General features: G+C 37.8%; 1 protein-coding gene across 1 annotated transcript; it reads left to right on the top strand.

Moving 5' to 3' along the window:
* Positions 1-1780: 1780 nt before the first annotated feature.
* On the top strand, positions 1781-12335 carry LOC107665461 (chondroitin sulfate synthase 3-like). The gene is made up of 2 exons (XM_016456337.1): positions 1781-1819; positions 10174-12335. Exons 1-2 carry the CDS (start codon positions 1781-1783, stop codon positions 11743-11745), a joined length of 1611 nt encoding a protein of 536 aa, XP_016311823.1. The 3' UTR covers positions 11746-12335.
* The last annotated feature ends 257 nt before the right edge of the window (positions 12336-12592 follow it).

Here is a 12592-nt window from a genome sequence, read left to right as displayed (position 1 = left end):
CTTCGACTAAAACTAGACTAAAATACTTCAGGTTTTCTTGGACTAAAACTAGACTAAAATGTTGAGACTTTTAGTTGACTAAAACTTGACTAAAACTAAATAGGACAAGGACATTTTAGCCCGGGACTAAGACTAAAGCCCTATTCGCACGGGATTAGTATGACCTGGTGACCTCCAGTCATTTGTAATAATTGCGGAGGTTGTCTGTGATCTTAATCCCGTGCGAATCGGCCATGTCTGTAATTTGTAAAGTAAAAATTCCCCCACAAATGACCTACTGTATTTCGTTTCTTTTCTTTTTTTTAATCCATCTGGACCATAGAACGGGACTCTCAAAGCCTTGACATCCGGGTATCCGGTAGATAAGTCGGTAAATTCGAGTAAAATCACAGGCTTCGCTTATCCCGTGCGAATGCACCACACGAAATTCAGAGGAGGGGGGTTAATTTAAAAATCACACAAGGTCTCCAGATAATACTAATCCCGTGCGAATAGGGCTTAAGACTAAAATGAAAATAGCTGACAAAATTAACCCTAAAACGCCGTCGTCTGTTTGCATGTATAGCATGACAAATAATTAACTGCACTTCAAGCTTTCGTAAAATTAAAAATGCAACACCCAAAAGCCAAAACTGTATATGGCTCCAAAACGAAGACGGACTATATGTTTATACGTGAAATGGAGGGGACGTCGGATGGCGTCGCGTGGGGACGTAATGACGTGTGCCATTATAATCGATCTATGTACTATAAACATGTAAAACAGGAACATGAGAGGAACATTCTAAAAGTAACTCATGTAAACACCTTAATCACAATATTGTCTTATTCAGAATAAGGTAAATAATTAGATTACTGATGTCCATGTAAACATAGTCACTGGCTTGTTGTTGAAGCCATGCTCTTTTATTTGCCATCAAACGGTTGAGCACTGCTGTGTGTGTATCCTGTCACAAAATGCGGCGAAAAGTCCTACTGTGTGTATCCTGTCGCAAAATGCAACGAAACGTCCTACACGATGGTAATAATGTGATTAAGGTGTGTACATGTCTTTACTGCACTTCAATAATGAGACTAAAATAGGAATACTCCACATGTCTTAATTTGATTAGGGTTTACTTCGATTATGACTTTAGCCGGATTAAGGTAATCAAAAATCTCTGTTTACATGGTCGATTCTTAATCAGAGTATTGTCTTAATCGTATTAAAATCTGAGTATTTTTGTCAATGTAAACGTACTGACTGATGTCACTCTGAGCTCCAAGATTAAGTGTATGGGCAAACCAACCTAGCTTTATGAATTGTAGCCTTTTTATTGCCACATCCATGTTCACAGCATTGTCGTCAGTGACAGCCACTATTTTATCCATTATATTCCTCTTTAAGGATGTAGGGTGCCATCACTATGAGATAATGATCTTGGGAGATCATTTGGGAGAACTTTCCTTACAGTAGTTTGCACTGTTTGTCTTTTCTACCTTGTACCATGCAAGTATTAAGATGTTGGACAAGCTGTGCCTGCAAGGTCCACCAAACACAGGTCACTGTTCTCAAAACAGTTAATACAGTGATCGGAACACTTTGTAATTGTCCTAAACAGATTGTATGTTTTCATTCATTTCATACAAATTACAAAACAGAGTGGAACAGGTAGAAAGAGATAAGCAGAGAGGAAGATGTGAGAAAAGAGGAGAGGAGAAGGAATTTGAGAAGAGATAATCATTTGAGAAGAGGGCACTGGTGTAGTGGAAAGAGCATGAGGAGACACTGTAAGAAGACATGGACAGAGAGGAAGTGGACAACAGGGTGGAAGGAGAGGTAGAAAGTGCAGATGAATTTCAAATGAAATCAGAATTAAACTAATTGACCATGTAAAAAATCATGGCCTCTCCTTTAGAAAAGCTGGGGAGGGGGGGACATCAGAACAACATCACCAGCCACGAAGGAAGAGGCCTGTGGAGATGTTGAGACAAGAGCTTGTCAAGCATGGATTCAACCTTCTTACATTTTTTCTCCTATGATGCAAGCACAGCAAATATTTAGTGTAGATAAAATGCAATTAAATTCTCTTCCAGATGCAAATGAAAGGCAAGATCAATACAGTAATTCAGGATAATTCATGTATACAGCAAACAAACACACGTGTGTATACAGTGGTGGACAAAATTATTAGAACACTAGTATTTTCACCAGCTAAGTCATATAAATATATATATATATCCACCACCGTGCTGTAAAAGACTGATCTGTAGTCATCAGAACATTTTATTTGCAGTTCTTGCTGTTAAGGTGGCACAAACAGATTTTAAGTTTAAAGGGGCCATTCGTTTTTTCTCATGGGTGATATCAGGTGTTGGATAACAATTTTTATTTCGTTTAGATATACACAATATATATAAAAAAATGAATAGCAATAAGCATGTATTTTCATTAGCATCTCTGTGCATCTACAGCTGAATGTGCTTTATACTCAATAGAGAACACAACTATAGATTTGATGTTAATGTTTACTTTTAATAGAAAAAATTGCAGTGCTTCATTTTGCAGTAAAGTTGAACTGTTTGGTTAAGATAATTATGTGTTTGGATGGCTGTGCTAATTGTTTTGAGAACAAGTACATTGCATTGGAGAAAAGTGTCAAATCGATTGTGAAAAACTGTAATTTTATACAGTGAACCAACCGCAGATGCTTTGCCATATTGGTGGTAACACCTTTCTTGCAACATATTAGTTAATTACAATAAGCTTTGCAAAATGTAGCCACATTTTTGAGCGCTTTCTGCAGTCTATCATGTAAACTGATGTTTAGATTAGTGCAGAAGGTCCTTTCAGATCACCAGGTCAGGTCTTCAGTGATGACGTGTAAAAGAAAAGGAAAAAAAACGATCTGGTATATCTGAAAATATATAACAAGTATCTGATTCCTAACCTTACGTATCCGATTCCAGAATTGGAATCGATTTAAAATTCCCAACCTTGTGTAAAATACTTGAATAATTTTACTGGGTTACTGTACTTAAGTATTATTTTGGGGGATTTGTACTTTACTCAAGTGCATTTAAAAACTGATTACTTGTGCTTGTACTTGATTATATTTATGAAGAAACAACAGGACTACAACAGAACCCATGTGCAGTTTATTTAATAAACATAAACATAATAACCAAACACAAAAATAACCTAACTAAACCATGACATGAAGAATGAGAATTAGACTCGAACAGACTTGACTCAACAATAAACAGCACAACTTAACAACAGCAAGTTACAATAACAAAGCTAGACAAGAAACAAATTAACCAATAGGGTTGTATATACTGTATATACTGTACTGCGGTCACGCCAAGTTGTAATTACCGTAATACTGTTTGTGAATCAGGTATGTAATTCAGATCTTACAGTTTTTTTCAACTGCTTACATTTTCAAAACTTTGCCTCTTTTTTTCAAGACTTTACACACAAATCCAAGAATTGCACACACAAAATGCTTCACATCTCTAGCAAAATGAAGCACTGCAATTAAAATATCACAAACACATCTCAAAAGCAAACATTTGTTTCCCTACGTTGCAAACACTTTTGCCATAATATTATATTTTTGTATATACACGGTTATTCAAAACCTAAAGCTCTTCTTTCATGAGCTCTTATGTATAAGATCCCGCCTTTTGCCGAACTTTTTTTTCCTCCCTTTTCAAATCTCGTATTAGCAATGGATTCTATTTACACTAAGTGAGACTTGCATTTGCGTTTGTAATTTGTTATTTTGTTTTCAGAATTGTGATTTGTTTAGCACTTCTCAGCCACCTTAAGAAGGAGCTATTGTAGTAATTATTTTAAATTGATAAAAATGCTAATTTACAAAAAGATCAATTTACAAAAACATTGACGTGCTGTAACTTGCTGTGTTCACGCTGTTAGAAGAACTGGCCTCCCTGACTAAACTTTCTCCCAAGTGTTTTTTTTCTCTACTATTTCCTGGTAGAGTTTTAAAGACAATATTCAGTAAAAATGTATTGATTATTGAATGAGAATGCTGAAAGTTTAAGCTTACAGTTTTTCTCAATCGATTTGACACATTTCTCCAAACTCAGGTCACTGTTTTCAAAACAGTTAACACAGTGATCTGAACACTTTATAATTGTCCTAAACAGATTGTACATTTTCATTCATTTCATACAAATTATTTTCTCAAAAGACTGAGCAAAACTCAAATGTTTTCATAATAGTTAATACAACCAACCAATACTTTAAAATATCTGAAAAAAGGTTTTGCACAAATTTCAAAACAGTTAACACAGTGATCTGAACACTTTATAATTGTCCTAAACAGATTGTACATTTTCATTCATTTCATACAAATGATTTTCTCAAAAGACTGAGCAAAACTCAAATGTTTTCATAATAGCTAATACAACCAACCAATACTTTAAAATATCTGAAAAAAGGTTTTGCACAAATTACAAACATTTATGTACCATTTGTCCAAACACAACAAACAAAACTCTGTAATTTGTCATATCATCAAATGAACATGGTGTATTTTCAGTTGGCCCCAAACTAATAACTGCTCACTTAATAACACACACAGCACAGGAAACACAATTCTGTCATGACAACTGTCGGAGGTATTGGCATGGTAATGTACATGACAATATTAATTTGTTTGGTCTTGGCGGAATAGATCTGCTACGCTGCTGCTGCTGCTGCGGCAGAGCAAGCACCGAGAAAGTAGAGCGAGTACCGAGAAAGCATCCACAACATGCTGCTGTGAGCAATCAGCTGTGCCATGTGATAATGATGTCATTAGGTCGATTGAGTTAGACCTGTCGGACTGCACCATCTAGAGTTTAATGCCAGAACTCTGTATTTCTGTCATGACAACCCTCGGAGGGTTTGGCATGGTAATGTACATGAGCCACGCGGATACGCTGTGAGTAATTAATGACAGAATTTTCATTTTTGGGTGAACTAACCCTTTAAGACTGGTTTTGTGATCCAGGGTCACATATGACAAACCAGTGTTTGGCGTTTGCCTCCTTCTTGTACACTCTTGGCCCTCACTGAGTACCGAGGCTGTACATAATTCTCTTGGGATAATTACTCAAGGCCGGGCTGACCTCTGTGAGCTTGGCCCTATTTCCTCCTGCGGGGCTTCCCTGCAAAATACTTGGTCCCTCTGGGCCCCCTTTCCCATGCTATGTAGCTGCACGACTCAGTCGTCGCTTCAGTTGAAGTAACCTGAGGATCCTATGGCGAACTGCCAGCTTATATAGCCAGATGCCCCCGCTTCGTCGCCATAGGCTCGTGAAGCTCCGCTGCTGAGCCATTTGTTCATTTTTAATTCACTGTACGAACCAATGGCCGTGCAGTTACACTACGTTATTGAAAAGGCTTCAGTCATCAGAGAAAAAGGACTTTTTCCCATAGCATCCTAGCAGACACAGTACTCATTCCCGTATCTCAGGGAACCGAGGTCACGTTAGTAACAGAGTACGTTTTCCTAATTGTTTACACATTTATCATAATTGCTTTGACCAACTGTTTGGTTAAGATAAGTTTGTGTTTAGATAGCTGTGTTAATTGTTTTGAGAACAATTACATTTCTTTAGAGAAAAGTGTCAAAACGACAGAGAAAACCTGTCTGTAATAACACTATATACTGTATGTAGGTCTGCTTGATGGTTTAAATTGAAGTTGTAAATATAATCCAAAATTACTAGTTCCTCAAACTGAAGAATCTTTTAAAAACACTGATGCATTGTTTACTGTTTATTACTGTAAAGCTGCTTAGAAACAGTCTGTATTGTATAAAGCTCTATATAAATAAAAGTGACTTGACACTTTCTCCTCTTACTTTTCCACATATTGGTTCATATATTTCTCTCTATCTGCTCATTACATGGACTTGTACATATTTCATGGTAGGTTTAATGCATCAGAGAGGGTTTACTGTGTCCCATTGTAAGGATCCACCCGCCGGCCCAAAAAGCGGAGTCCAGCGGCCTGGTTGAAGGTTTAATGCGTGTTCAGTCTTTTACTTGCGCCTCTGGATTTATAAGTATTTAGTTTCAATTGTAGTCTATCTCCATGTTCAATCTGACTCCAATTTCAAGTGATCATTAAATTTAGGCAATATTTCTAATTGAAAACTGATCACAAATATCGATTGTATATTAATTTAGATATTTGATTATTCTGGAAATCCCATACTCTCAATTATTCGTTCATTAACGACCCAGTGTCGCTTAGCAATTCACTTGGCCAACAGTGAACGCACGGCACAAACTCGCCAGTTCTGTACTTAATCAGAGGAGACGGTGATTATAATACCTTTAAGTCGGCTGCACCCTGCTAGCACATTACAAAAAGTGTACTTTGTCTCTATAATCACAAAAACTGTAACATGTTAAGCCAGTGACAGCCAGAAATCAGAAGATCCCTAATGATGAGTCTCCGCTTCATTCATTGGTACTTCGGTATGATCTATCCTGGACGCAGATTTGTGGAAACACCAGACTACGATTTTAATCTACTAGAAATAATCATGATTTCAGAGGAGATCAGAATAAATAAAATATAACAATTTATTATTAGTCAGGTAAAATTGTATCATTACATTTACATAATGAAACAATTAGAAGCCAGTTTAGAAAGGATAATGCAATTGTGAATCACATTGTAGCCGCGTGTGAACCCTGCTCCTGCACATATACAACCTTTTACCTAAGCATTTCAAAGAACACTTACAGCAAAGCAATTGTGTTTTAAAGAATAAACTTAACTAGCCTATGCGCACATGTAGTAGCACAAACAACTATAAAGTGTGTTCTATGAGCACAATGTGTTTAACACAATTAAATTTTTGAATAAAAAATGAAATGCATACCTGACAGCAGAGAGACATGCAGCAGTATGTGAGCTCTGGTGCAGAGCTCCAGATTAACATACGTTGTGGGGGTTTTCTGACTACAGAATCCCCAAGTAGTGTTTTGTCATTTCCCTTATATACCCAGATAAGAAACAAAGAATGTTGTAAAAACATAAAAGTCCTTTTGGTTTTTTAGGTTCTCATGACCCAGGATCGCACCTGGCTGGAGATAGATAAACATTCTCACAGACCCTGAGGGGACACACCTCTTCTTCAGCAGAACACAATTCTACAAAAGGTTTCAATCTTTTGCATAATATAAGTGACTACTGTGAAATTGAGACCATTTTACCAATTGCATAGAGACCTTTAGAACGATACCAAACATGAAGGGGGAAAACAACAGGTTCACAAGATCCATGATATGTGGTATAAACCTTTTGGGGGAAAAGAGTGAGAGGGAGAGGCAGAAAAAAACAGGGAGAAGGGAGTCGTAAATGAGCAAGGGGGGTGGTGTTGTTTGCTCTCTTTGGAGATCTCTTCTCCAGATTAGTTTTATTGTTTTGTTGCATGGCATCTGTTTTGTGTGAGTTCCTGACGTTTTGGATTCATGAGGAAATAATTTCACTCCTTACACCGTCTCTGATCTAGGGCCACATTTGCTTGTTTTGCATTCACATATTTACATTTACACCAAATACAAAGTCATGCTTTTCAGAGTGGAGTATGAATCACAGTTTTGCTCTGGAGACACTAGCTGCTTTATGCTTGATGCAAAACATCCTGGACCTCCTGAACTCTGACGACTGCATGACTGCAGCATTAATAACCTGAGTGCTAGAGCCAAGCGCCAGCTTTCCATTTACCTCCTGTCAGTAGACAAATGATCAGGGTTAAGTTGCAGACATCAGCATTTATGACATTAGGAAACTGCTGTTAATAACTAGAAATGAGTCATAAGAGATTCACCTTGAGAATGTTCAGCTTTACTTCTTTATTAAAATCACAATCGGAGCTTTGTTGCAAGCTTTTTTTTTGTAATTCACTCGTGACAAAAAAAAAATCTTAAGAGCTTAAGGGTTTTTAGGGCATCCTAATTATCTGTGGAAGTATGTGTCTGAACAGTTCTAATGACTGCAGAGAACTTGCCTCGTCTCATTGGAAGAATGACAACGATTGTGATTAGTCATGTCTGGAGTTCTGGTGTGAAAACTGTGGAAAAACACCACAGCCAAGTAATGTGTCCAGTGTTACATCAGTCACTCAGACAACAAAAGCACATCAATAGTGACGTGTCGGCAGAGACTTTCAGAGCAAAGGAATGCACATGAGTTTGATGAGTTCAGTGCAGGTCAGAATAAAAGTGTTAATGTTTGTCCTGAATGTCAAGAAGCACATCAAAGCAGCACACTTGCAGTTATAGTGCTGGTGCTGTTCAAGGTGTCATACAATATGAGTCATCGAGTCTAACACATGGGTTAAAACTAATAATCCAAAGGCAATAAGAATAATTTCTAATAATTGCACAAGATGCAGTACATCTTGAGGTATTATGACTTCATCGGTTGTTCAGGTGTATCTATTCTCTGTTGTAATCAGGAGTTTGCTCACTATTGCAAAGACAAGTCTTGGAAGACAGCACAAGCGTCCTCAAAACCTTCAGACAGTGTTGCTCAGATCTCTGCAACAGTTGATTGTGATTTTACTGCTCATTCTGATTTGCATTCTGTGTAACTGTAAAACTGATCATTGTCAGTGAATTAATAGTAGCTGTAATAAAAACAATATAATAATAAGAATAATATAATAAAACAAACCCAACTTAAAACTGTATTTCTTGTCCATGTATTTATTTATTTGGTACAGTCAGCCCCTGCTTGATCTCTCAATTGGGATTAAAGTGATAAAGAAGTTGATGGGACTTTGAAAAAAATGCACTTAAGCTAAATTTAAAAGTACACTTCGTTGTTGTAGGTAAGCCTACAATAAGAGTTTACATTATGTTTATTAACAAGGCCCATCTTCTATGTTGACAGACATGCTACTTTCAAAATTATGCCTTGTAGAACTATTTTTATTGACTCGTCTTTAAGAAATCAGTCTATTGCAGGGTTTTTTATTCTGAAACCTCATTTAAATGCTAACACAGTTTTCCTTACACTGTGTTTAACACACCTGGATTTGTACCAGATAATGCAAAAACTGTATTCTTACAGTTTTGTAAGGGTTTTTGTAGTTTACAGTGTCTGGTGAGGAAGATCTTCATCAATCGTGTCTTCGCATAAGAGTGGAAGCTGTTATGTTCAATAAGCACTTACAGGTGCTGGTGGACAGGTTTCCATGCTTTTTCAACCAGATACTTCAATTCCATTTTGACTGGATGTTTTGAAACTAGGGGTGTAACGGTACACAAACATGACGGTTCGGTGCGTACCTCGCTTTTGACGTCACAGTTTGGTAAGTTTTCGGTACAGCAGGAGGAAAAAATACTAAACATAATATTTTTTTAATTAGACAATGTTTTTCTCTTTCCTTAAATAAATTCAATTAGAATTACAATTTTCTTTAAATCTACCAAATAAAATAAAAAAAATCTATAAAAAACTACCTCTGCTCTAAACTATAGGGAGCCCTTTTGCTATAATAAGGCTACAATTAACGAAAGAGCCCAAACTAAAATTTTATTACTATTCATTTATAACTACAATAATCAACACTCAAATAAAAAAAACTTGTATGCAAACATGTAAATTGCACTCAATACAGTTTTAAATTAACATCTAAATTATACAATTTCTTTTTGTTGTTGAAATATAATCAAGAGATATATTTCAATATAGCCTACATTAAATAATTAAGACATCACTAACAGGTAAAGTAAAATTCAATGAGTATATAATATTTCTAGACTTGATTTCTCTAGCAAATAACGAGCTTTAGACACTGATGACTTGCCTGAGGTAAATGAAATGCTACGTGACATTTTAAACACGTCTTTCCGCGAGTGAAACACTGATTAAGCGATTACAATGGGCATGAGATGTTAATTCATGTTTATTTCACATTAAAACTAGTAGTAAAGATGAAGGGATGATCGTGCTCCCTCACGCTGCCGTCAGAACTGAGGCGTTTACACAGCTAGCTTGTCGCGCCACATCAAAGAGCATCAAAACGGCATTTATAGTCGAAATTTCCTTTTTTCCCAAAAATTTTCGGTACGAATACGTGTGCCGTTACACCACTAGTTGAAACACGTCACTATTACTCAAATTGCCTGTTGTTTTCATCTTTCTCTCTGCAGATGCAGCAGTTGTTCTATGAGAACTACGAGCACAACAAGAAAGGTTTCATCCAGGACCTTCACAGTAGCAAGATCCACAATGCCATCACGCTGCACCCCAACAAGCATCCAGCTTATCAATACAGGCTGCACAGCTACCTGCTCAGCCGCAAGATCTCTCAGCTCCGGTATCGCACGATTCTGCTGCACCGTGAAGGCGTCACCATGAGCCGACTCGGCAATGCTGCAGAGCAGTGGGAGGACCAGCTCCTGGGGGCACCACCGTCCTACACACGCTATCGCCCCACAGAGCGGGGAGGTGTCATAGAGTGGGATTTTCTGACCGGCAGGCACCTGTACTCCACCAGCGAGAGGCAGCTGCCCCGTCAAGGCCTTGGAAACCTGGTCCGCTCAGCGCTCGAAGATACAGTGCTTCAAGTGATGGAGATGATCAACGAGAACTCCAAAACTCGAGGCCGCATCATAGACTTCAAGGAGATCCAGTATGGCTATAGAAGGGTGGATCCGCTTCACGGTGCCGAATACATCTTGGACCTTCTGCTGCTTTACAAGAAGCACAAGGGTAGGAAAGTGACGGTGCCAGTGAGGAGACACGCTTACCTTCAGCAGTCCTTCAGTAAACCATTCTTCAGCGAGGCAGAGGAACTGGATGTTGGCGACCTAGTAGACGTCATCAACGGTGACTCTCGTTCGCTCTCTTTCCTCTCCAGCTCGCTCAAGATTTTCTCTTCCTTCCAGATCTCAGAATCCACAAAAGACGTTCAAGAGCAAAGTCAGACAAAAATCCACTTCCTTGTACCGCTCACGGGTCGCTATGAAGTCTTTGTACGTTTCATGGAAAACTTTGAGAGAATCTGCCTGATCCCGATCCAGAGTGTGAAAGTTACCATAATCCTGGTTGACAGTGATACAAACCAGGATAAGGAGAGACACCTAGAGCTGATAAAGGAATATCATAACAGATATCCTAAAGCAGACCTTTCTATCATACCCATGATGGGAGGCTTTTCTCGAGGCCTCGCCCTTGAGATGGGCTCTTCTCAGCTGGCTAACAACTCACTACTGTTTTTCTGTGATGTGGACCTGGTCTTCAACGCTGATGCTCTCCAAAGGTGTCGAGACAACACTGTTGAAGGAAGGCAGATATATTTCCCTATCGTCTTCAGTCAGTATGATCCCAAAATTGTCTATGCTGGAGGCCCTCCTGAAGACAGCGCCTTTGTTTTCACCAAGAAGAGTGGATTCTGGCGAGATTATGGATTTGGTATCACCTGCATATTCAAAAGTGACTTGCTTAAAGCTGGGGGTTTTGACACCTCAATACAAGGCTGGGGTTTAGAGGATGTCGATTTGTTCACGAAAGTCGTTAATTCTGGCTTGAAAGTGTTTCGCTCTCAAGAAGCAGGTATTGTGCATATTTATCACCCTGTCCTGTGTGACACACATTTAGACCCTAAGCAATACAAAATGTGTGTCGGGTCTAAAGCGAGCACTTATGCATCCACAATGCAGCTGGCAGAATTGTGGTTTTCCAAACATTTCGGTGTCGGTTATAACAGGACTTCCTCCTGATGTTGCAAGCAATCCCTGGAGTTTGCCTCAGATCTGAAAAAGTGCAAAGCAATTAATTCACTGTATGTGTGATATTTGTATTTTCTGGATAAATGTACGTCCTATCAAATAAGTACACTCCAAATCCTTTAGTGCAACATTCAAAAGTTTTTCTTGCTATCTAAGTATGATGCAGCATCTTCAGAAGGATATTTATTGAACAGGTCTGAAAAGAAGGTCACTTTGGAATGTATGCAATGAGCTTATTTTGAGCTTAATTTGTTTTCCATCTTGCAATCTTCTCATACACTCAGGAGCATGTTCTGTCACATGAACACAACATGGAGTAAGAAAACTGGTGTTCTCTGTGTGTCATTCAGTAGAAACAAGCTAGTTCACACTGCAGTGGTAATAATAATAATAAAGTTGACAATAATAATGTACAGAAAGTGCCACAAATGTGCTTTAAATTTCCTTGCTGAGGAAAGTGACAAGACAAATCAAGTTATCTGATTTATACAAAGATAAATATTGTACCTTATCGCAGTATTTTTTTTAAGGAACTGTTCAATGATTTTATTTTTTACCTAAATTTGTTCCATAATATAAAGGTACTGGTTACCATGTGGCTATGTCTTTGTTCTTTTTTCTTGTGTGCTTCAGTGAACAACTTACAACTGTTTTTGCTTTGTGGCTTTTATGATTTTTTTTCATTTGTTGGTGGGAAAAATTCAGTGACGTTAACATTATTTATAATAAAAACATTGATATGCATTTGTCTATGGTTTAAATTGTTTTGTTGTTGTTGTAGTTGCTTTTACATTATTTCTTTTATTTTAATTACGATATTACCTTTACTTTCTTGTCA

The sequence above is a fragment of the Sinocyclocheilus anshuiensis genome, unplaced genomic scaffold (genome assembly GCF_001515605.1).
Source record: "Sinocyclocheilus anshuiensis isolate Anshui unplaced genomic scaffold, SAMN03320099.WGS_v1.1 scaffold755, whole genome shotgun sequence".
Classification (NCBI taxonomy): domain Eukaryota; kingdom Metazoa; phylum Chordata; class Actinopteri; order Cypriniformes; family Cyprinidae; genus Sinocyclocheilus; species Sinocyclocheilus anshuiensis.
The sequence above is the reverse complement of the archived record's forward strand: the minus strand, read 5'-3'. Positions and strand labels throughout refer to the sequence as shown.

Bases quoted from the DNA above. Each gene is read 5' to 3' on its own strand.
- LOC107665461 (XM_016456337.1), top strand. From the start codon at position 1,781: ATGGACAGAGAGGAAGTGGACAACAGGGTGGAAGGAGAG. The intron at 1,820-10,173 runs GTAGAAAGTGCA...TTCTCTCTGCAG, and splicing joins ACAACAGGGTGGAAGGAGAG to ATGCAGCAGTTGTTCTATGA.